Source organism: Necator americanus, chromosome II (genome assembly GCF_031761385.1).
Source record: "Necator americanus strain Aroian chromosome II, whole genome shotgun sequence".
Lineage (NCBI taxonomy): Eukaryota > Metazoa > Nematoda > Chromadorea > Rhabditida > Ancylostomatidae > Necator > Necator americanus.
In genome coordinates, this window is record NC_087372.1 from 30,401,302 (window position 1) to 30,424,540 (window position 23,239).

Below are 23,239 nucleotides of genomic sequence, written 5' to 3' on the forward strand. Positions count from 1 at the left end.
GCGTTTATGCAGTTGCTTGCAAAATAAACATTATAACACGAACTACTCTAGTTAAAGAATAAATGATAAAGCCTTGGTGTTGATCAATCCCTTCGGGATGGACTATCGCGTTCGGCATCAATTCACAATCCCTTGAATTCACGAACACGTGTATAAGCTGTACAGTGATTTTCCGGAACAAGGATTGGCATTTTGAGCAGGTCTTTGTTTTCATCTTCACAAACAAGTCTGTAATCAAGCTTCTCAAAGGAAAGAAAGGGTTGGCTGGCCGGGAGCGGTTTCGAACCATCGACTGTGGAGCTGCTGCGGAACTCAACTCTGTACTTCATCAACTCTTCGTCATACCAACAAATACTATATACTGGATTTGTAAGCAGAATGTATGCTTGCGTCGAAATTTTGATAGGGAGAAAGAGAATGGGAGGATCTTACGTTCAGGACGATCTAAGTAACAGAGTGGAGCCTTATTTTATCCCTCTAAATCCACGTCTTCAACCTTTCCTTGGCGTAAACAACGTTAATAGTGTCCTAAAGGCAGCGTATCCCAAAACTGACGATGTTGGGGTCTGTGTGTGGAAGTTTGGTTCGTAGTTTGCGAGTATGTGCGTGGCCCCGCTGAATTCCCCTAATCGCTCTGAAACGGAGCAGGACACGTTTGTTCGAGGTAAGTTAGAACGCGCCACCCTTGGGCACGCGTCGGTTCCCTCAGCACACTATTAAGTGATTTCACTAAGAATGCTGTTGAGGAGACCTCATTGATTCTCGGCCGCTCGCACGGGGATGAGGCGTGTGCTCAGTCGCAGGAACAAACGACGTTTTTCAGGACAACTGAGGCCGACTGAATGCGCCCGTGCACATGCCCGTAATCTATACCCCGAACTCTATGCTTAATCACAGACACACTGCCATCGTCAGTTTCGTGATACGCTGCCTTTAAAATTTGTTCCTCCTAGATTTGTTGTCCTCATTCTTCGGGAATGTGGACGTGTATAAATCCTATATATATTTTTTCCAGCTTTGAATAAAACATATTTGTTACTGTGTGCGAAAGCCGCCCGCTCGACCTGTTCGAAGAACAACGGGGGTCAAGGTAATCAAGGTGAATATAAACATCATGAAATGCGAGTAAATCCGTCTACAACATAATAACACCAAACAGCTTATGAGACCATCAAAGAGCTGCCAGTCCATGGCAGTCCAAATCATGACGTTAGTAAAAAAGAAAGCTTTTACATCGACCAGAAAAATGTTCTGCAAGGGGGTATTCCCTGAGTAAAATGAACTTCTAGTCCAATTTTTTGAACCCTACGTCGGTCGAACTGCTCCAAATGCAGAGAACTAAAACTGCATTAAACAAAACATCTCTGAGACAGAATAAATGAAGCCCAAAGCCACTACATGGGGATTGTCGATGAGATTTGGGTGAGGCCGTACAGCAGTTGTTAAAACACTTCAAGCACTGGGTTACAGAAAAGTAACGTCGATTTGGCTTCAGCATGAATAGAGTAGTTCAAAATCTGGCAAGAGAAGTGTGTGTCAGTCTTTGCTTCTGCCCGGAGGACCCGGAGGATGAAAGGCTTGGGTGACACTTGGGCAGTTTCTAACCAACGACCAGTCACAGCGAGACTCTTACCGACTGTGCTAGACCCACCCTTTACTGCATTACCCACAAATATTCAACGTGCTATGTCACCTCAGACTTGGAACATCTCCCATTTCGTTGGGAAGCCAAACACAAATCTTATGTTATCAACACTTAATCAGCGACGTGCTATGATTGTCTGGCGCGGTTGCCCACATCTTCGCCGAGGCGTGTCCTAAAAGGCAGCATACGACGAATCTGACATGGTGAGGGAATCCACGGGAAAAACTAGAGGTGGGGTTGCAGTTTGCCTTATGCCTTATCAGCGGTGGCTCCGCTCGTCTCTCCCTGATCATCTTAAGGAAATGGCGTGGGAACCACTTCGGTTATTACGAGATACGTTAGAGCGCTCCTCTATGCACACGTTGGGATCCCCTGAGCAACCTATTCATTGGTTTCACTTGAATATGCTGTTGAGAAGACATCACTGATCTTTGACTGACCGCACTTAGATGCGGCGCGTGCACACAGGTGGCGCTTCGCAAATGAAATCCTCTCAAAAAGACGTCGTCATCCATGCCGTTTCTTACGACGATCGTGGAGAGATGAGAGGAACCATGTGATAGTCCGCAATGTACGACCTCGTATAGAAGCTTTCCATGAAAAATCCATACCACTTCAGATTCATGGCATGCTCCCTTGTACAAGTTAAGTTTAAGTTCAGTGTGGAAGGAATGGGAGCTAGTTGAGACATATAGAGGAAATATAGAGGCCCCAGAGGAAATGAGAAGGATTCATAATCAATGGAATAATTCGAAACTAGAGAGTGCGTAGAGCTTGGTAGTTGAGTGACTGCAATGATTTCCTGCTGGAACATTGTCAGACATTCGTAAAATTAAGGTTTCTCTACCTAACCTCTGGTTCTGTTGAAAAACCATTTTGTTGTGTTCTTACCTAAGTAGCCGCGAGGATGTGATGTTGGAAGAAGTTGTCGTGATAGAATCGTAATAATCAAATACTATTACTAGGACGCGACCCTCATGTGAACCCGTAGATCAAAACCCGCAAAGGTCTTGGTATGGAGACAGCTCATTGGTTTCTTTCCTTCCATCCATTTTTGGACTCTTAGCGTTTTTCCAAAAATCCGCGAACCAAAATTTCAGGCTCGTACATACGATTTGATCGGGGCAGCTGTGCAGAAAAGAGCATTTTCATGGTACTGTTTGCCATCGATGACGAGCTCAGAAACTAGTCGCTGCGTACGAACGTTAAATCCTATTTAAACGATCTTTAATACGAACACAAAGTACTCACTCTGATAACCTGTGTTAGAGAATAATCTCAACCCTTGCCTTACATTTATAATCGGTTTAGAGAACAATTTTCTGCACTATAGTGAGCCTTGCATTGATCTTTTAATTTTGTATAATATCGCTCCTTCCGCATAAAAATCCCAAATGAAGCACAGTGGAATACAGATTACTTTTTGACGGCGTTAGCTTCTTCATCTAGTAGATGTGTTGGAACTGTCGAAGTTGCTCATATTATTTGTGTAATGTAAAGAGTGCATCAAATGTAGAATGGAAAAGCAAAAGAAAAAGAAAAAGAAAACGACGAGTGGAATGAACCTATTGATTATTTCCATGATTTTTAGGCTATGAGCCCAGATTTAAGCAGTTTTAAACATTAATATGCTGTTAATTGGAGATTTGTAATTCAAAATTATTTCTCGCACCTGTACAAGTTCTTTGCTGGAAATTAGTTATGTGACAGTTCGCAACTGCTATTTAGATCGCAATTTTGTTCGCACTACTACTACTTATTTATTTTTCATTTTTCAACCAGTGAATCAAAGTGAGTTAAATGCATGAGGCATTTTACATTTCATCTTATTACTTTAGTGAAAAAACGAAATAAAAATTCCACGCACAAACTGTGGGATACAGTTTACATGGATAGGAGATTACCGTGCGGAAACAAAATCTTTCCCTCCTATTTGCTAAATGAAGCATGCTGCGCAAGTGTTGCTTTTTCTCCCGTGTCTTTGGTAAATCTCACTAAAATAGAATCTGCTACTAGATGTGAACTTATTTCTTCTATATGAGCTAAACATAGAACTGCATGTTTGACCGTTAATGGAAAAACGAGCGTGAAAATATCGGGACGCTTGCTATAACAAAAATGTGGTGACGTCATTTAAGGGCATCACACTCATAAATAACAGATAAGAAGTCATCATAGCCAGCTATTTCGAAGAGCCCTTCTGCTAAATTTGATACATTTCCGTCATGGGGCAGAAGTTCTTCGTTGACTATGCTTAGGTATAAGCGAACGAAAACACAAATAAATAAATACAAACGAGCATTTTGCTGTGTAGTCAGCACAGAAATGCTAAAATATCTTCCTCTGTCTGGGATTCGTGGGATGACAAATATTATCCGCTCTGGATGGACGAAAGGATACTTGATTCGTGGAGTCACGCTATCATAATTCCCCTCCACAAGAAAATATCCATCACGGACCCCAGGAATTATCAAGGAATCTTTTTGCCGCTTGTTATGTACAAGGGTTGGAGCCGATTATCCTCGACCGGCTCATTAAACATCGCGAAGAAACAATGTACGACGAACAAGCTGGCTTTCGTCCTGCCCCATCCACGACTGACCAGGTGTTCATCGCCAGAAGAGTGATCGAAATCCGGGAGCGGTATTTGTAACCAATGCAATTAGCATTGCAGGACGTTGAAGCCGCTTTCGACTCTTCTCATAGAGCCCGTCTTCTCAACGCGCTCTGTGCCTATGCAGAATCAGAAAAGTTCGTTCGCTTGCTCGATGACATGAGTCAGCGAACAACTGCTGCAGGTCGAAAACCAGCCGGATTTACAAAACCGCTAGAGTTGGTAACTGGAGTAAGACAAGGGGCAATGGCAGGACCTTTCCTGTTCGATTTCTCCACCGACAACATTATGCGAAGAACAGTAGATCAGTGTGCCCGCCGATGTCATCCTAGCACAATCAGAACGTCTCTTGACCGATCGAGTACGCCGACGATGTAGTAATATTCGCTTCTAGCAGCCCAAAGTTATAACATGTTACTAACTTAGTATCGAAATTAGCTGCATGACAAATGCAAGCAGATGTGGGTCTCTTCGAGACCACAAACGGGGATCAGGGTGGATGGACAACCCATCAAACTCGTGAATAGGTTCTGTTTTTTGGACTGTATATTGGAAAACGATGGCAACTAGATATTCAACAAAGATGCGCTAAAACTAATTCGGCATTCAACTCATTGACCAAGTTCCTGTAGTCGACCCACATCCCCAACGAAGTCAAGTTGCAAGTTTACTTTTCCGTAGTTCGCCCCATCATGATGTACGGATCGGAGGCATGGGTAGCGCGGTCGACGGTAATGGAGGGGCTTGATCGAACAGAAAGGAAGCTGCTTAAGTGGCTGCTTGGCTACTTTTGGCTATGTAGGATATTAAGTAGGCCACAATGAAAATCTTTGATGAAATTTATTCATCTTGATCACCTTGACTCCCGTTGATCTTCGAACTGGTCGAGCGGGCGCCAGTAATTTTTCCATTTGTCCCGATCGCGTGCCAGAATAGCCCAGTGGTTCCTCCTTTCCGTGGGACACGAAGAGCATCATAATTTTTTTTGAAGGACTTCGTGAGGTAATCTGACCATCGGGTCGGCGGTCTTCCTGTAGCGCGCTTAATATCGCGGGGAACCCAGTCGCTCACGGATCTAGTCCAACGGTTGTCGTTAAAGCGCATCACGTGTCCGGCGCACCTTACTTTACTTTCCTTGCAAACGCGGCGGTGTCTCTAATCTTCGATCGCTGACGTAGGAGAGAACTTCGAATCCCTCACTTGCGTGAAACGGGATACTCCTAGCATCACTCTCTCAACTGTGCGTTCAATGACGCTCACCGCGTTTTCTTCCTGCTTGCGAAATGCCCAGGTTTTCGAAGCATAGGTCAAAGCAGGAAGTACGGTGGTGTTGAAGAGGTGAGCACGGAGCCGGATATTCCTGGCCTTTTTCACTACATCCTCGATGCTCTTGTACGCTCCACAAGCCGCTCGTCTCTTCCTCCCAGCTCGGGGGTCAGGTCGTTCATCATGTTCAGTTCCCGACCCAGATAAACGTAGCTGGTGCATTCGGATATGTTCGTTCCGTTGAGCGTGAATGGGGCATCCGAGACCCATGCGTTCCGCATGAACATCGTCTTTTGTGGATTCAACTGAAGACCGATGCATCCACATGTTTCGTCGAATTCGGTCAGCATTCGTTCCGCTTGGCTGATGCTAGGTGTTATCAGTACGATGTCATCAGCAAAGCGCAAATGGTGTAGCTGCCGACCATTAACCTTCACTCCCATGTCGTCTCATTCCAACTTTCGCATTGCGTTCTCGAGGATGGCTGTGAATATTTTGGGTGAGATTGTATCATCCTGTCGGACCCCCCTCTTCACGTCAATGAGGATATTCTTGTAGAATGGGGAAATTTCGGTCGTGAAGTTACCGTACAACTCTCGAAGTACCTTTATGTACTGAGTAGAGACGCCTTGTTTGTCCAAGGCTTCCACGACCGCTTCCGTCTCAACTGAGTCGAAGGCCTTCTTTAAGTCGATGAAGGTGAGACAGAGCGGCATCTTGTACTCTCGTGATACCTCGATGAATTTTGAAACACTGTGAATGAATGAATGAATGTAAACTCGTGATGTATCCTTTTCGGAACTCTGCTTGCTCGCATGGCTGTCCTTCATCCAAGACTTTTTCACTCCCATTAAGGATCACTCTTGTAAAGAGCTTGTAGATGACGGACAGTAAGCAGATTAGGCGATAGTTGTCGATGTCATGTGGATCTCTATTTTTATGCAACAACACGGTCTTGCTGGTTTTCCATTGTTTAGGAACCTTGCATTCCGACAGGTAGCGTGTAAAGAACCTCGCCAGGGTGTTGTTGAGTACGGGCGGAAGGTTCTTCAGTTGTTCTGGTTTTATCCTGTCGGGACTGGGTGCCGTACGATTTCTTACCGACGTAATAACATGTCGTATTTCGGACGGGAGAACCTCTGGAATGATATGTCCGTCTTCCCTCAGATGGTGAGGAGGCAAGTGGATTGGTTGGTTCCGGAGAGCAGTCATCCTCGTCTTGCGACTGGCGAAGTCTCGACGGGCATAGCGGATGCTTTTCTCCGCCTCTGCAGCCTCAGCCAGCACTTCTGCTCTTCTCTCTTTAAGGTCTTCCTTTATCGCCTCTCTGCAAAGCCTTGCGAGCTCGGACGTGAGTTCTTGGTTCCCTGCCGCTCGTGCTGCTGCACGCTGGCGTATTAGCTCAAGAGTTTCAAGAGACAGGCGTCTCTTGGTGGTTTTAGAACTCTCAGCCTTCTTCGCGCAGTCATGGAAGGTGTTCAACGAGCCGGTCATATTCCTCATCGATGTTGTCCATTGCGGAATCTTCCCAAAAGCCGGCTAACGTAGCGAAGAGATCCCAGTTGATGGTGGTTCTGGGATTTCTCCCTCTGAACTTGGCGGTTTTCTCTTCTCTCCTTGTGAATGAAAATCTTAGTCGGAGGAGGCGATGGTCCGATCCCGTATAGAACTTTGGTACAACAGCGACATCCGTCAGGCAGAACCTTTTATTTACGATGATGTGGTCTATTTCATTACGGTACCCTCCACCGGGTGACTCCCACGCCCAGCGTAGAGAGGAGGGCTTCTGGAATTGCGAGTTGCCTTTGGTCCCGATGTGAAGTTCCTCCGGCGTTCATCTTGGGCCAACTTTGGCGTTGAAATCGCCAATTATGACCTTGTAGAAGGCAAGATCTTCTCGGTAGAACTTCTCCAGGTCCATATAGAAAGCTTCGACTTTTTCTTCTTCATAGCTTGGTGTTGGAGCGTAAGCGACGTAGATTGTCAAAGCTGTTGTTAGACCACATCTTCTCATCCGCAGACGTCCGATTCGGGTCGTAAGTTGTTCGAAAGAGTCGATGTTCTTTGCCATACTCGTGTTGACGAGGACGCCAACTCCACCAACACCTCTACTGTCGCATGTTCCTAAGAACAGTTCTTCTCCAGTTTCGTATACGGCGTTGAGAGGGTGACGTCGTCTCGTCTCGGTCAGTCCGATGACGTCGTACTTGATTTTCTTGGCTTGCATTATCAGATCTTCGACGGCCGCTTCCGATGCAAGCGTACGTGCGTTATAAGTACAGATCGCCATCCTAGTCCTTTTCCGTTTCGGTAGTCTACATGACTCCTGCAACCCCGTCCCACCTGGCGCTACCGTACCAGGCTTTCCACCGCAATCAGGTGACTCTTTCTATTACCGTGACATGCAAAAAAATTTTGAAACCCTTGGCAGGCTGCAAGTCTCTAGTCCCATGAGTTTTTGGAAGAACTTCCGTTTTTCCGGAGTGGACATGTGGAGCTTATTTGTTGGAGGCGACTCCGAACCGCCTCCCTTGCACCTCCCAGTCACTTGATTGCAGGCTTTTGGCTGGACCGACGTGCGGGATACAATGATGTCATGATTCAGTCTTGGTTCAGCAGAAACAGGGAGTCCATCCCCTGAATCCACCTGCGTCTCTGGGCAAGCACAAGGTCGCTTTTGGTCCGCAATTAGCCCCCTATCCGCCACCCGGGGACGCGCCACGTAGCCTCGCGACTAACCGGCTGTGATCCCTCTAGTGAGGAAGATCCGTGGATGAAATTTATTGAAAAAAATAAATTGATGTGGTCTACCGGCGTATGATACGTGGAAGATATTAGCATCTTGCACCGTCATCAATAGTGCCTACAGAAAATCGTCTTCGCTTCTTTAGTGATGTATTAAAGAGACCAGCAGATTGCCTTGTTCATCAAGTTCTGCGGAGTTTGTCGAGTTTTAGAAGAGGCCATCCGGTCAAAAACGGAAGTTCTGGAGTAAGGTGATGAAAGAGGACCTGAGGACACTCGGCGTGGATAGGCAGTTCAGGGGAGACGTAAGATTTCGCAGAAATGGAATAGCGACAAATGGATTGATTCTGCGTAAGCTCTCGCAGACAATAGAGAAGGATGGGCAGAGATATGCTCAAGGATATCACACATGGGCGAATATGCGTCAGGCAAATGACATCATAAATCACCCGCCGATAAAATCAAAGGAATTCAAGTCAGGATCTACTTTCGTGTCAAAAAGCGTAAGTGCAAATAATGTCACGGTTAACGGTAGGAAACGGACTGAAGTTTCTGAAAATAGTCTGTCACTGAAGTTATTGCAAAGATAACGTTGACGTCAGACTTCCTCTCCCGCTTTTTTGACGTCGAGTCCACCATGACCTTCTGTATTTCGAATTTTCGACCTTGCAACTAGATATGAGAATATTTTTTTTGTTTGACATCAGCGCAAAACTAATCAGAAGTTAATAGAGGGCTGATGATGGATGATCCAAAAAAAATGAGGAAATTTTCATTTATTGATCAAAGCTCGATTGACTCGATCCTTTCAAAGATTGTGCTTCAACTATCCGAAGCGAAGGAAATCAAGTTGAACCCCTCTTGGCGCTGAAAGTAAGAACACAGCAAACGTTTACTTGTGAGTTAGCAAAAATACGTACATTTTACAACCACAATCAGAAGAACCTGAAACGAAGAAAAGTGAAATTAGCGAAAGTATCAATAAAAATCAAAAGCAGTGTGGGAGAATAAAACGACGAACCATCACAACGCAGTGCAGCAGAGCCATTCCCTATTTATATGTGGTCTTTCTTCTGAAAATTAGCTACTAAGGTTACCTCTCGGATTTATTTTTTCGCTTTAAAAAAGTTGGAAATAAAATTTTCAACAGCAGCTTTGCACACATAGTCACCGATTGTGTAAAAACTATAGTCACCGATTGTGTAAAAACTACGGTGGAAGTGATCAACAACCGGCCTAGCATGATCTATAACAGGCGAGATGACCGACGCATCAAACTGCATATTTATGTGTAGGTCCGCCATTCGACCGGCTTTGAGAGCGCTCTATGATGTCACGTGGCGTGATATTATCTGCCACAGCTAAATTTGAGGTTAAGGTTGTTTGTTTAAAGTTGAGGTTGTTATAGGCAGAGACAACATGTATGTAACTTTCAATTGATTAGACTTAGAACGTTTTGTGGGCATTTTGAAGGCGGAACAAGGTAAAGAAATGAGATTGACATGGCCTGCCTTAAGAAAATTTAATGACTAGTTAAGATCATCATTTTTCCGTATGCAGAGGCAGTGGCTAACAATGAAAACCAAACTACTGTAGTTGTTATATTTGATCTCGTAAGTACATACATGGTCGGGAAAAGATTACAATGTGAACCTTCAAAACACAGTTTGACATTATGAAGAAATTGAACGTTATTCAAAAATGTGAAACGAAGGGATGTTAGGTGCTGTGAAACATCTTTTTTACACTCACTCATGTACTGTCTAATGGACAGAAATGCATGAATTTTCACGGTGCATATGCTGGATCGATTGTGGTCGATGTGATCCCGCTTCACTCTATTATTAGATTTTAGAGATCTGTAGCAGGAGACGTGTAACAGTAAAAATGCAACCACGATCGACGAACGATCCCTAGAAAGCAGGACGTTCGTCCTCAAAAACATCATGCGCAAAATTTAACGGAAACACCAAAATTGTAGCATAGTCATGCTTTGCGAGCGAAGTCATAGCACAGTTGCTATTTTTCTTTGCAGCTCAGCTCTTTTCAGGCGGTACAAAGCATCTTTGGACAATTGTACTTCATCAATGTGATCTTTTCCACAAAATATTTGCTCGCCGATTTCCCCTTCCTTCAGTTTCAGTTTTGCATAAGAGTTGTTAGACCACCGGTATTGCTAAAATGATGTTCTTTCTTCTTTCAGTTCTTCGAACTGCTCTCGAAAGAAGTCGATAATATTCAGCAAATGTTTTGCTCAGAGTTCACTCGTGTTGCGTTTTCTCTTCTCATCTTCTTCTGCTATAAGATTCCTATGCCGATGAAAGAGCGAATTTCACATTTACTTTACAAGTACAATTGATGCAGCATATTCGCATATGTGAATTTAGTTATACATTTTTTCCATTAGCAGGTGTTCGAACGGTTGTTTCTTAAGAGGTTGAATGTGGCAGAATCACATATGCTTTTAAAATGGGTTAAATTAATTCAGAACACTGAGCAGTATCGTTATCTTGGAGTTGCAGCGATATGATTTACCAGCCTGAACGTCCGTAGCCTAACAGTGCCCGGAAACTTCATCGCTTATTTTGGTGTCAAACCTAAATACGCATCCGCTCGTTATTCACCGTATCAATAGTCCTTTCTTATAATGAAATAGCAGATAGCGACATTTTTGGAAAATTAAAATTGTTTTTTATCAAAGAATTTCTTATCCATTTTTTTTAACCTCGAAAAACTGTAAGTATAGATGAATGAGGTTGTTATGGTTTGGCGCGATTCTCTTAAACTCAAGATCAGATTCGTGAATGTTGTGGGTAGAACCATTTCAGCTTGGATTGTTGTTCAAGTCTCATGTTTGCCTTCGCAAAAAAACCCTGCCGCTACAATTTGGATCTCAACATGTTGAGTTCATAAAAATAAGCGTTCTGTTGTAGTTTTCAGAGTTTTCCGTCGGGCGTAAACTGTTGGTTACCAGAGTTACTCTACATCGCAATTAAAGGCGCATGATTTACAGTTGTGTTTTCGAACTTGCATAGACACTCTCCTTTTAGCTGTACAGGGAGGTATGCCTACTAATGAGAGGACGATCGCTGATGGGTGTTTACAGGGGCAATGTGATGGGATTTTCCCATAATATTAAATACTATCAATCAATTAGAAGTGTTACAAAATATTACATTAAACTAGGAAAGACTTTTATTACATACATCACAAAATATTATATTACAAAGTTTGGTGGCAGTGCAGAACGAGGTTTGTCGTCTTGCACGTGTGTTACCTCCTTACTGGAAAAGAATTTGGGTTACCTAAAGCGTTACAGGAAAAAATGCTGGTTCGAATTTTCGAGAAGCCAATATTGTTGAAGTTCGGCCCCTGTTGAAAGAAAGAGGAGCAGCATGAATCTATCTTAATTCTATGCCTTTAAAATAAACTCATTTAATTCTTGCACAAGTGATGAAAGCTCCGATTTTTTGTGATAGAAACCACTGAAAAAAAATGAAGACGCAAGATGACATTATGCAGCGTAAGAAATAATTTATTTTCAACCCACCAACCAAACACCAATAATTCCAAATGACTTTTAATTTCTCAGGGCATTTTTGGCGACTCAGTCTCATCTGTCGTCGAACGTGCAATGCAGCCAAGGAACCCACATCACCTGAGATCGACGACACATGAGTACGCATCACCATCACCATCATCCCACATTTCAATTGAAAACCGACTATTTTCCATGTCTTGGGAAATAGATATGCGAAAAGGAAGGGAGCCTGACGAAGGACGTCAAAGATGCTCTCGCTCCTTGTGCATCTATCCATTTTGAGCGGATGATATTTGTCATCCCACGAATCCCAGACGGAGGAAGATATTTCAGCCTTTCTGCACTGACTATACAGCAAAATGCTGGTTATTTATTTATTTATTTATTTTTTTATTTGTGTTTTCGTTCGCTTATATCTAGGCATAGTCAATGAAGAACTGACCAAAAGTATCACATTTAACAGAAGGGCTCTTCGAAATAGCTGGCTAAGATGACTTCCTATCTGTTGCTTATGAGTGTGATGTATGTGTGACGAGTGTAGTATGAGTCCCACAGATCTACCTCACTAGAGGGATCACAGCCGGTTAGTCGCGAGGCTACGTGGCGCGTCCCCGGGTGGCGGATAGGGGGCTTATCGCGGACCGAAAGCGACCTTGTGCTTGCCCAAAGACGCAGGTGGATTCAGGGGATGGACTCCCTGTTTCTGCTGAACCAGGACTGAATCATGACATCATTGTATCCCGCACGTCGGTCCGGCCAAAAGCCTGCAATCAAGTGACTGGGAGGTGCAAGGGAGGCGGTTCGGAGTTGCCTCCAACAAATAAGCTCCACATGTCCACTCCGGAAAAACGGAAGTTCTTCCAAAAACTCATGGGACTAGAGACTTGCAGCCTGCCAAGGGTTTCAAAATTTTTTTGCATGTTACAGTAATAGAAAGAGTCACCTGATTCCGGAGGAAAGCCTGGCACGGTAGCGCCAGGTGGGACGGGGTTGCAGGAGTCATGTAGACTACCGAAACGGAAAAGGACTAGGATGGCGATCTGTACTTATAACCCACGTACGCTTGCAGCGGAAGCGACCGTCGAAGATCTGATGATGCAAGCCAAGAAAATCAAGTACGACGTCATCGGACTGACCGAGACGAGACGACGTCACCCTCTCAACGCCGTATACGAAACTGGAGAAGAACTGTTCTTAGGAACATGCGACAGTAGAGGTGTTGGTGGAGTTGGCGTCCTCGTCAACACGAATATAGCAAAGAACATCGACTCTTTCGAACAACTTACGACCAGAATCGGACGTCTGCGGATGAGAAGATGTGGTCCAACAACAGCTTTGACAATCTACGTCGCTTACGCTCCAACATCAAGCTATGAAGAAGAAAAAAATCGAAGCTTTCTATATGGACCTGGAGAAATTCTACCGAGAAGATCTTGCCTTCTACAAGGTTATAATTGGCGATTTCAACGCCAAAGTTGGCCCAAGATGAACGCCGGAGGAACTTCACATCGGGACCCAAGCAACTCGCAATTCCAGAAGCCCTCCTCTCTACGCTGTGCGTGGGAGTCACCCGGTGGAGGGTACCGTAATCAAATAGACCACATCATCGTAAATAAAAGGTTCTGCCAGACGGATGTCGCTGTTGTACCAAAGTTCTATACGGGATCGGACCATCGCCTCCTCCGACTAAGATTTTCATTCACAAGGAGAGAAGAGAAAACCGCCAAGTTCAGAGGGAGAAATCCCAGAACCACCATCAACTGGGATCTCTTCGCTACGTTAGCCGGCTTTTGGGAAGATTCCGCAATGGACAACATCGATGAGGAATATGACCGGCTCGTTGAACACCTTCGTGACTGCGCGAAGAAGGCTGAGAGTTCTAAAACCACCAAGAGACGCCTGTCTCTTGAAACTCTTGAGCTAATACGCCAGCGTGCAGCAGCACGAGCGGCAGGGAACCAAGAACTCACGTCCGAGCTCGCAAGGCTTTGCAGAGAGGCGATAAAGGAAGACCTTAAAGAGAGAAGAGCAGAAGTGCTGGCTGAGGCTGCAGAGGCGGAGAAAAGCATCCGCTATGCCCGTCGAGACTTCGCCAGTCGCAAGACGAGAGACAAGGAGAGAAGAGAAAGACAAGAGTGGTCCTTAATGGGAGTGAAAAAGTCTTGGATGAAGGACAGCCATGCGAGCAAGCAGAGTTCCGAAAGGATTCACTACGAGTTTACATTCATTCATTCATTCATAGTGTTTCGAAATTCATCGAGGTATCACGAGAGTACAAGATGCCGCTCTGTCTCACCTTCATCGACTTAAAGAAGGCCTTCGACTCAGTTGAGACGGAAGCGGTCGTGGAAGCCTTGGACAAACAAGGCGTCTCTACTCAGTACATAAAGGTACTTCAAGAGTTGTACAGTAACTTGACGACTGAAATTTCGCCATTCCACAAGAATATCCTCATTGACGTGAAGAGGGGGGGCCGACAGGATGATACAATCTCACCCAAAATATTCACAGCCATCCTCGAGAACGCAATGCGAAAGTTGGAATGAGACGACATGGGAGTGAAGGTTAATGGTCGGCAGCTACACCATTTGCGCTTTGCTGATGACATCGTACTGATAACACCTAGCATCAGCCAAGCGGAACGAATGCTGACCGAATTCGACCGAAACATGTGGATGCATCGGTCTTCAGTTGAATCCACAAAAGACGATGTTCATGCGGAACGCATGGGTCTCGGATGCCCCATTCACGCTCAACGGAACGAACATATCCGAATGCACCAGCTACGTTTATCTGGGTCGGGAACTGAACATGATGAACGACCTGACCCCCGAGCTGGGAGGAAGAGACGAGCGGCTTGTGGAGCGTACAAGAGCATCGAGGATGTAGTGAAAAAGGCCAGGAATATCCGGCTCCGTGCTCACCTCTTCGACACCAGCGTACTTCCTGCTTTGACCTATGCTTCGAAAACCTGGGCATTTCGCAAGCAGGAAGAAAACGCGGTGAGCGTCATTGAACGCACAGTTGAGAGAGTGATGCTAGGAGTATCCCGTTTCACGCAAGTGAGGGATTCGAAGTTCTCTCCTACGTCAGCGATCGAAGATTAGAGACACCGCCGCGTTTGCAAGGAAAGTAAAGTAAGGTGCGCCGGACACGTGATGCGCTTTAACGACAACCGTTGGACTAGATCCGTGAGCGACTGGGTTCCCCGCGATATTAAGCGCGCTACAGCAAGACCGCCGACCCATTGTCAGATTTCTTGACGAAGTCCTTCAAAAAAAATTATGATGCTCTTCGTGTCCCACGGAAAGGAGAAACCACTGGGCTATTCTGGCACGCGATCGGGAGAAATGGAAGAATTACCGGCGCCCGCTCGACCAGTTCGAAGATCAACGGGAGTCAAGGTGATGAGTGTGATGCCCTTAAGTGACGCCACCACATTCTTGTCATAGCAAGCGTTCCGATATTTTCACGCTTGCTTTTCCATTAACGGTCAAACTTACAGTTCTATGTTTAGCTCGTATAGAAGAAATAAGTTCATATACAGTAGCAAATTCTATTTTAGTGAGATCTACCAAAGGCACGGGGAGAAAAAGAAATACTTGCACAGCATGTTTCATTTAGCAAATGGGAGAGAAAGATTTTGTTTTCGCACGGCAATTTCCTATCCATGTAAACTGTATCCCACAGTTTGTACGTGGAATTTTCATTTCTTTTTTCACTTTCCATTCATCATCTTCAAAGGCCCGAAATAACTTTACCTGCAATTGGGGTGAAAGCAGCTGAACTCTTGTGACATATGAAGTAATAAGATGAAATATAACTGATGATATATGATATAGTCTCATGCACTTGATTCACTTTGATTCACTGGTTGAAAAATTGAAAAATAAATAAGTAGTAGTAGTGCGAACGAAATTGCGATCTAAATGGCAGCTGCGAGCCGCCAGCTACCTGTCACTTAACTAATTTCCAGCAAAGAACTTTTACAGGTGCGCGAAATAATTTTGCATTAAAAATCTTCATTTAACAGCATAAATGTTTAAAACGTGTTTAAATATTAGGTTGAGTCGAACGTTCTCGGACAATGTGGCAGTGATGATTTCTAGAGATCATCACTCAGCAAAGAACCGACAAAGTGTTAGCTACCGTTTGATAGAGTATAAAAGCCTGTTCAAAGTGTAGGTTAACAATTGCACCAAGCTAGTTCCTTTCCGGGCACCATGCCGCGCAATTTCAACCCGTCGTCACTCCACCATCGCAACGTCATACTCTTTCTCCATCTATCTGGCCAGGAACCCGCGGATATCGATAGACGTTTGAAGGAAGTTTACAAGGAGCACGCCCCCGCTAGAAGTACAGTCTACAAGTACCACTCGAAGCTCGCGACAGGCGACTATTCCATTGAAGATGAAGACAGTTCGGTCACCGGGGACGGGAAGTGGATTTCCTATTCTAACATTCACCGGCGTGCCCAATGGGTTGACAAAGGTACGGATGCAGAAGACGTCCGTAAACTCAACGTACACGCCAAAAAGGTTATGCTCTTCATCTGATGGAGCGTACACAGCGTCGAACACTGGGAGCTGCTTGCTCAAGGATGTACAGTGACCGCAGATGTCTACATTGAACGACTGAAGAATATGAAGACAAATCTCGAAAATGCACGCCCGCAGCAGCGCGAAGTCTATTTCCTGCACGTCAACGCTTGGTCGAACATTGCAAGAACGACCAAAGGCAAACTGATGAAATTCGGTTGGACCATTTTACCACACCCACCGTATTCACCAGACCTGGCTCCCTTGGATTACCACCTTTTTTCCTATCTCCAACGTCATCTATATGGTCAAGACTTCCAAACCCGCGACGACATCGAAAAGGCACTTGAGCAGTTCTTCAAGGAGCAGTCCCCAGCGTTCAAGAGCAAGGGGATCTACGATCTGCCTAAACGTTGGAAGACCATCGATGCCAATGAGGCATACTTCAGATGATTTACAGTTATCGTTTGAAAATTGCTAAGTAAATAAAAATGGTGCCAATTTGTCCGAGAACTTTCGACTCAACCTAATATCATAGAGAATGACGTGAAGGAGTTGTCTCAAGAGCTGAATGTTCCGCTTCCTGCAGCCGTAAGACTTGACAAGGCAAACGTTTGGATACAATACTTTCTTCCGGTACTCCTTTCCTACATGACTGAGAGAGACTCTCGTATTGGCAGACGGGATAGGTTGCTAGGTTTTATTGTCACGAATAACATCTATCGCTACCAGCACTGCAGAAGTTGAGAGAGGTTGTTCTATATACTCAGTAATACGTGAGCCACGACGAAGTGTCACTGCTGTTCCGCACTTAAGCAACTATCTCAGGTGTGCGGGTCTTACTCCTTTCATTTTATTCCTATTCATATTCTTCTAGTTACAGAATCGCCCATCAATGATCCCGATTGCTTGTCTCCCTACGAGTTTCTGACTTTTCCAATGGAGTTGGTCGCTGAGGGACACCAATTATCCGACCAACTCGGCGCTACAAAAGGACCTGGAAAGAAGTCTCTGGAACGCATTCGAAAGGAGGAGAAGTACAAGTCTATTTTCAGTCCAGACCAGTTTCATGCTCAGTTCTATTTTTCCCTCTCTGATGAAAACGACGATCATACTATATAATAACGCGCTTAGTCCGTGTCTGTGTGTGTTTGTGTGTGTGTGTGTCTTTCTGTTTGTCTGTGTCTGTGTCTGTGTGTCACGAAAATACTCCATAATGAAGCAGAACTCCACAGCAGTGAGGTGCCGAACCATCGCTTTGCACCTGATAGGCGAGCACTCTACCTTTTCACCATTGTCTAAATTGGGTAGATATGCATGTTGGCTTTGATAAGGCAAGTTAGTTTCTCTCATATGTTAGTGAGAGTAAATGAACTTTATTTGAATGTATACTTTCAGATTTGCAAACTATCAAGGCGCTTATTCAGTCACGTGTGTGCGTCTCTGTATGTGTGTGTCTCAGTCAAGAAATTCCAAAAAGAGAGGGAATATTATGGCGCCGGTTCGGTGCGCTGGACCCTCAAGGCGGCAAAATCGGGTGAGCCAGGTGCTATGGGGTCGAATTCGTGCCCTGGAGCCAGGTAGCTGTAAAATGGGTGGGACGGGTTCAACGGGGTTGAAATGGTGCGCAGGAGCCCCAACCCAGTAGAATTGGTTTCTGTGGTTTCAGCTTCAGCATGTCTCCCTGATGCTGCTAACATCCTTTCTCCAAAAAGAAGAAAAGCACGTGCGAACGGCGGCTTAGATACAATACATAGGAGCCAACGTTTCCGCGATCTGACGTAGAACCTTATCATGTTAGCACTTCGTTCTTTGCTAATAGCTGAGAACGAAGGAAACTCATACTTCGAATAATGTTTCCAAATTGTGGAGATTTGAAAGAAACATAGATGCTAAACCAAGTTCTATTGTTCTCCAAATATAGAACCGAAAACCGATTTTATGGTTTAGGGAAAAGCCATAAAATCTTTCATCTATGCTTAAATTTTCGGGCAAAAAAATTTTAGTAAAACGTTGATAGAAAAAAGCAATACTAATTTTCCAAAAAAAAATGTCGCTACTTTTATTTCTTACTGATCGGTGAAGGCGAGCGAAGCGAACACGACAATATGCCTGAAGTCCGTATTTAGTCGGACATTCAGGCTGGTCAAGAATAAATGGAAAATTATTGAACATTCGCAGGTGCATAGCGGGGCGAGACGCAGACAGGGCAGACGCCGAGTGAGTGTGCGAGCTGTACTGCGAGGCGTGATTGCACGTGTTACAACATACATTTTGTAGAAAGCTTTACTTCATAACTAACACAACATAACATAAATAACAGCACGTGTTACAACATACATTTTGTAGAAAGCTTTACTTCATAACTAACACAACATAACATAAATAATAAAACAATAACATAAAGAACAGTGGCCATGCCTTCACTGAATAGAGCACATCCGGTTGCTCGGCTCGTCCGGCTTACAAAGCAGCACGGCTGCGACATCTACAAATTCTATCCAGACGCCGGAATACTATAGGATACTTCCTTATCATCGCGAGGTATGCAACAAGTCCAACCAATAGAACTGCTGGGAACACCACAAAAAATATGGTGACCAGAATGCAATGAAGAAATTTTTTATGTAAACCATTTAATCAGCTTTTTCGAAACAAAATTTGCTGAAACTTTGAATGAACCTACCATTCAACTATGTCCGAAGAATTCGATGGGCATCCCATCATTTCGTAAAGACTATCAGAGTTGGACATTCTTCCTGTGTAAAACAGCATTAATATAATTGCAAATTACATAAATATATCATTTGGATAATTACACAACAAAGCACTGATATAGATAAGTTCCTGTGTAAAACAGCATTAATATAATTGCAAATTACATAAATATATCATTTGGATAATTACACAACAAAGCACTGATATAGATAAGTTCCTGTCTCAAACAGAGATAGGGGAATCGCTACACGAAACACTTGGAAACAAATTTATTAAACGCTTCATCTCTTATTGATGACTCTATGCAGGGCCCAGTTAAACGTTCTACTTCTCTTCCATTTGCAGCAACAAATCACAGTAATGAAGAACATGACTACGAATGCGGCTGCAATTCCAAGCAGTACAGTTACCTTCGTCGGATTCCTGATTCATAACAAATAGCAAATCTAAAACCAATGCATCAAGTGCTGAAACTACGACATATTCGAATTTTGAAGCACATTTAAACACATCTACAAGAACTAGACTATGGGTAAAACTAAGAGTCAAGAGTAACGCGAAACAAGAAAGGAGAAATTATGAAAACACGGATTCAGCAGACTACTTCTACAACTGGTTGGGACCAATGACCCCTACTGTGAGCACGTCATATCTGGGATCGATGTTTCGGCTAACTGTACGCGTCTTATGACCACAGGATAGATTTCGTAACTCTGCAGCAGTGACGCCACACTTATCCGTCCTCTAGTCACTAATACTATGGTTCCACCTTCAGCTGGTTGTGGTTTTTATTTTTTTAATTGCTACTCCACCCATTTCGCATTTTCCACATTTCCACATATTTTAACTTGCTTTTTAAGATTCGTCCGCACAAAATTGGTAAAATAAATTTTTGTAGATAGAGCAGAAACCCATTCTTTCATCACGGTCATATTCATCTTGTTCATCTTAACTCTTCGAGCTTCATTCTGAGTATCAGATATAAACTGATGTCTGTTCTTCGTGGCTGTTACAAAATACACTTTTCTTTGGTTTTTCCAGAGCTCAAGACCATGCCTGTCACATGCACATGAGCCCCGACACCAAGAAACCACGCCAAGTACGAATGATTCTCAAGATCTAAGGACAACGGCAATTACCTTGGTGTCATCTCTCTTTTTCTTCGTAACTATTCTACATTATGAATGTAAGTCTCCAAATTACCTTATCCAATTTCTTCCGATGTTCCGCTTACTCTGATATGCTGAAACCGTTTTAGAGGTACGCTATTCCTTGGATAAAGAGGTTTCTGCAGACGCTCAACATAGAAATGCGAGAGAGAAGCAGCTTCAACACCGCCTTTAGTCCTTAGAGGGGAAATGCCGCCGCCTGCGAATGATTCTGCTTAACTGGTTTTGGACAACTTTACTTCTACTTATCCACATAGTGAGTTTTTTGAAATCGTTTCCTGCTCTTCTTTGCTTTACTGACTTTGTTCAGATGCGCTTTCCCGGCTACTTGTGGAGAAGATTCAGAGGGACCCAGTAAGCAGATGCATAAATATATATGTATATTTAAATATATATTAATAAATGATGTTTTGTTCCAATCTTCTTAGTCGCATACCAAACTCTACCGCTAGAAAATTGATGACGGCTGAAAAACAGTTTAAAAAAAAGCAATAAAAACAATTTATTGTTCTGTCAACTCTTAATTAACACGACTAGCCACTCTGATTTATTTCGTTCACATTCGGCTGTCGGTTCTAGTATGAACAAGCTTCCAGCGAACTCACCACCTTTATTATCACACGCTATAAATTTCAGAATAGTATCGTTTCAAAGTAGGATACTTCTTCAGTTATTCTTCGTCCCACCACATGCTCAACCTCCAAAACTGTAATAACAAAAGATGCGACTACTGAAAAAATCGTAAAAAAAAAACAATAAAAACAACAACAAAAATTTCCGTTTCGTTCCTGCCCTTAGACGGAATTATAGAAAATATGAAGCGCCTTCCCCGGAATTCGTCAGTAAGGAAGGAAGGCAGAATATCCGAAAAGTAGAGACTAGAGAAAAACTCAGAATGAAAGGTGCGCATCGAAGTGCGCTGGAGAAATATGGCAAAACAGATACAGACAAAAAAGAAATTAGGGAGAAAAATTAAAATAAGAAAAAGTTATTTTCGTTGTCGTAATTAGTTGCGTAGCAAGTGAAGAAGTGCACATGACACAGAAAACAGTGAAATTAACGTATATTCGAACATCCATCGTCGTCCCCCCCCCCTTCACTTTCGGCTCTCCAATATGGGCAGGACCTCCTTCACCTGGGAGGGGGCCGGCTCCTCCTTATCGCACCTATGACGTGAGTTATGAATTCCGTTCGGTCAAGCTTTATGAATCTGCTGCTGATCGCAAAAGTTGCAACGCTACGAAAACCGCTCTAAAAGTTGGTTTGTTTGTTTGCACTTTTTCCGCTTTGGTAACAACTCAGATTAATCTTTTCGGACGCAGTTCTCCCAAAAAGTACTCTCTAACATTTTTAAAGAAAAAACATCTTTCTTCTTAACATATATGAACAATCGATCGGTATTGACATTGTGTGAAAAAAGTAGAAATATGATTACTCGAACAGAAGAAATGAAAGGGATCTAGATATTGAAGAACTTAATATCAAAACAGAAACTAAACTACAAAATAAAACGTAGCGAAAATGAAATTACGAAACATACAAAGAGTAATAGCGGAGAAAGTGCACAACGCCAATCTGAACAGAAAGTTACATTCTCAAAAAGAACCACTGGGCTACTCTTTCACACGATCGGGATAAATGGAAGAATTACTGGCTCCCGCTCGACCAGTTCGAAGATCAACGGGAGTCAAGGTGATCAAGATGATGAGTGTGATGCCCTTAAATGACGTCACCACATTTTTGTTATAGCAAGCGTCCCGATATTTTCACGCTCGTTTTTCCATTAACGGTCAAACATGCAGTTCTATGTTTAGCTCATATAGAAGAAATAAGTTCACATCTAGTAGCAGATTCTATTTTAGTGAGATTTACCAAAGACACGGGAGAAAAAGCAACACTTGCGCAGCATGCTTCATTTAGCAAATAGGAGGGAAAGATTTTGTTTCCGCACGGTAATCTCCTATCCATGTAAACTGTATCCCACAGTTTGTGCGTGGAATTTTTATTTCGTTTTTTCACTAAAGTAATAAGATGAAATGTAAAATGCCTCATGCATTTAACTCACTTTGATTCACTGGTTGAAAAATGAAAAATAAATAAGTAGTAGTAGTGCGAACAAAATTGCGATCTAAATAGCAGTTGCGAACTGTCACATAACTAATTTCCAGCAAAGAACTTGTACAGGTGCGAGAAATAATTTTGAATTACAAATCTCCAATTAACAGCATATTAATGTTTAAAACTGCTTAAATCTGGGCTCATAGCCTAAAAATCATGGAAATAATCAATAGGTTCATTCCACTCGTCGTTTTCTCTTTTCTTTTGCTTTTCCATTCTACATTTGATGCACTCTTTACATTACACAAATAATATGAGCAACTTCGACAGTTCCAACACATCTACTAGATGAAGAAGCTAACGCCGTCAAAAAGTAATCTGTATTCCACTGTGCTTCATTTGGGATCCTGTTTTTATGCGGAAGGAGCGATATTATACAAAATTAAAAGATCAATGCAAGGCTCACTATAGTGCAGAAAATTGTTCTCTAAACCGATTATAAATGTAAGGCAAGGGTTGAGATTATTCTCTAACACAGGTTATCAGAGTGAGTACTTTGTGTTCGTATTAAAGATCGTTTAAATAGGATTTAACGTTCGTACGCAGCGACTAGTTTCTGAGCTCGTCATCGATGGCAAACAGTACCATGAAAATGCTCTTTTCTGCACAGCTGCCCCGATCAAATCGTATGTACGAGCCTGAAATTGTGGTTCGCGGATTTTTGGAAAAACGCTAAGAGTCCAAAAATGGATGGAAGGAAAGAAACCAATGAGCTGTCTCCATACCAAGACCTTTGCGGGTTTTGATCTACGGGTTCACATGAGGGTCGCGTCCTAGTAATAGTATTAGAAGAGTGATTCTATTAGAGGAATGATTCTATCACGAGGAGTTGTCCCAACATCACAGCAACGCAGCTACATAGATAGGAATAGTACAAGGTGGTTT

The 23,239-nt window shown here is 43.4% G+C and overlaps 8 protein-coding genes across 9 annotated transcripts; 5 read left to right on the forward strand and 3 right to left on the reverse strand.

Annotated features, from left to right (window-relative positions):
• Window positions 1-4,301: 4,301 nt before the first annotated feature.
• RB195_019944 (uncharacterized protein) lies at window positions 4,302-4,637 on the forward strand (the record flags this gene model as incomplete). The annotated part of the gene is made up of 1 exon (XM_064188029.1): window positions 4,302-4,637. The coding sequence occupies one exon, from the start codon at window positions 4,302-4,304 to the stop codon at window positions 4,635-4,637; it is 336 nt and encodes a 111-aa protein (XP_064043910.1).
• A 995-nt stretch (window positions 4,638-5,632) lies between these two features.
• Window positions 5,633-5,968, reverse strand: RB195_019945 (uncharacterized protein; the record flags this gene model as incomplete). Its single annotated transcript, XM_064188030.1, has 1 exon — window positions 5,633-5,968. One exon carries the CDS (start codon window positions 5,966-5,968, stop codon window positions 5,633-5,635), a length of 336 nt encoding a protein of 111 aa, XP_064043911.1.
• A 220-nt stretch (window positions 5,969-6,188) lies between these two features.
• RB195_019946 (uncharacterized protein) lies at window positions 6,189-7,019 on the reverse strand (the record flags this gene model as incomplete). Its single annotated transcript, XM_064188031.1, has 1 exon — window positions 6,189-7,019. The coding sequence occupies one exon, from the start codon at window positions 7,017-7,019 to the stop codon at window positions 6,189-6,191; it is 831 nt and encodes a 276-aa protein (XP_064043912.1).
• Window positions 7,020-7,359: 340 nt separating this feature from the next.
• On the reverse strand, window positions 7,360-7,815 carry RB195_019947 (uncharacterized protein; the record flags this gene model as incomplete). Its single annotated transcript, XM_064188032.1, has 1 exon — window positions 7,360-7,815. The coding sequence occupies one exon, from the start codon at window positions 7,813-7,815 to the stop codon at window positions 7,360-7,362; it is 456 nt and encodes a 151-aa protein (XP_064043913.1).
• Window positions 7,816-12,843: 5,028 nt separating this feature from the next.
• Window positions 12,844-14,121, forward strand: RB195_019948 (uncharacterized protein; the record flags this gene model as incomplete). The annotated part of the gene is made up of 1 exon (XM_064188033.1): window positions 12,844-14,121. One exon carries the CDS (start codon window positions 12,844-12,846, stop codon window positions 14,119-14,121), a length of 1,278 nt encoding a protein of 425 aa, XP_064043914.1.
• Window positions 14,122-14,363: 242 nt separating this feature from the next.
• On the forward strand, window positions 14,364-14,918 carry RB195_019949 (uncharacterized protein; the record flags this gene model as incomplete). Its single annotated transcript, XM_064188034.1, has 1 exon — window positions 14,364-14,918. One exon carries the CDS (start codon window positions 14,364-14,366, stop codon window positions 14,916-14,918), a length of 555 nt encoding a protein of 184 aa, XP_064043915.1.
• Window positions 14,919-16,034: 1,116 nt separating this feature from the next.
• On the forward strand, window positions 16,035-16,802 carry RB195_019950 (uncharacterized protein; the record flags this gene model as incomplete). 2 transcript variants are annotated; one of them, XM_064188036.1, is made up of 2 exons in its annotated part: window positions 16,035-16,302; window positions 16,411-16,802. In XM_064188036.1, the coding sequence occupies 2 exons, from the start codon at window positions 16,035-16,037 to the stop codon at window positions 16,800-16,802; spliced, it is 660 nt and encodes a 219-aa protein (XP_064043916.1). The 2 variants fall into 2 exon arrangements, with proteins under 2 accessions (XP_064043916.1, XP_064043917.1); XM_064188035.1 differs by lacking the exon at window positions 16,411-16,802 and having other exon boundaries at window positions 16,035-16,367.
• RB195_019951 (uncharacterized protein) lies at window positions 16,455-16,802 on the forward strand (the record flags this gene model as incomplete). Its single annotated transcript, XM_064188037.1, has 1 exon — window positions 16,455-16,802. The coding sequence occupies one exon, from the start codon at window positions 16,455-16,457 to the stop codon at window positions 16,800-16,802; it is 348 nt and encodes a 115-aa protein (XP_064043918.1).
• Window positions 16,803-23,239: the final 6,437 nt, after the last annotated feature.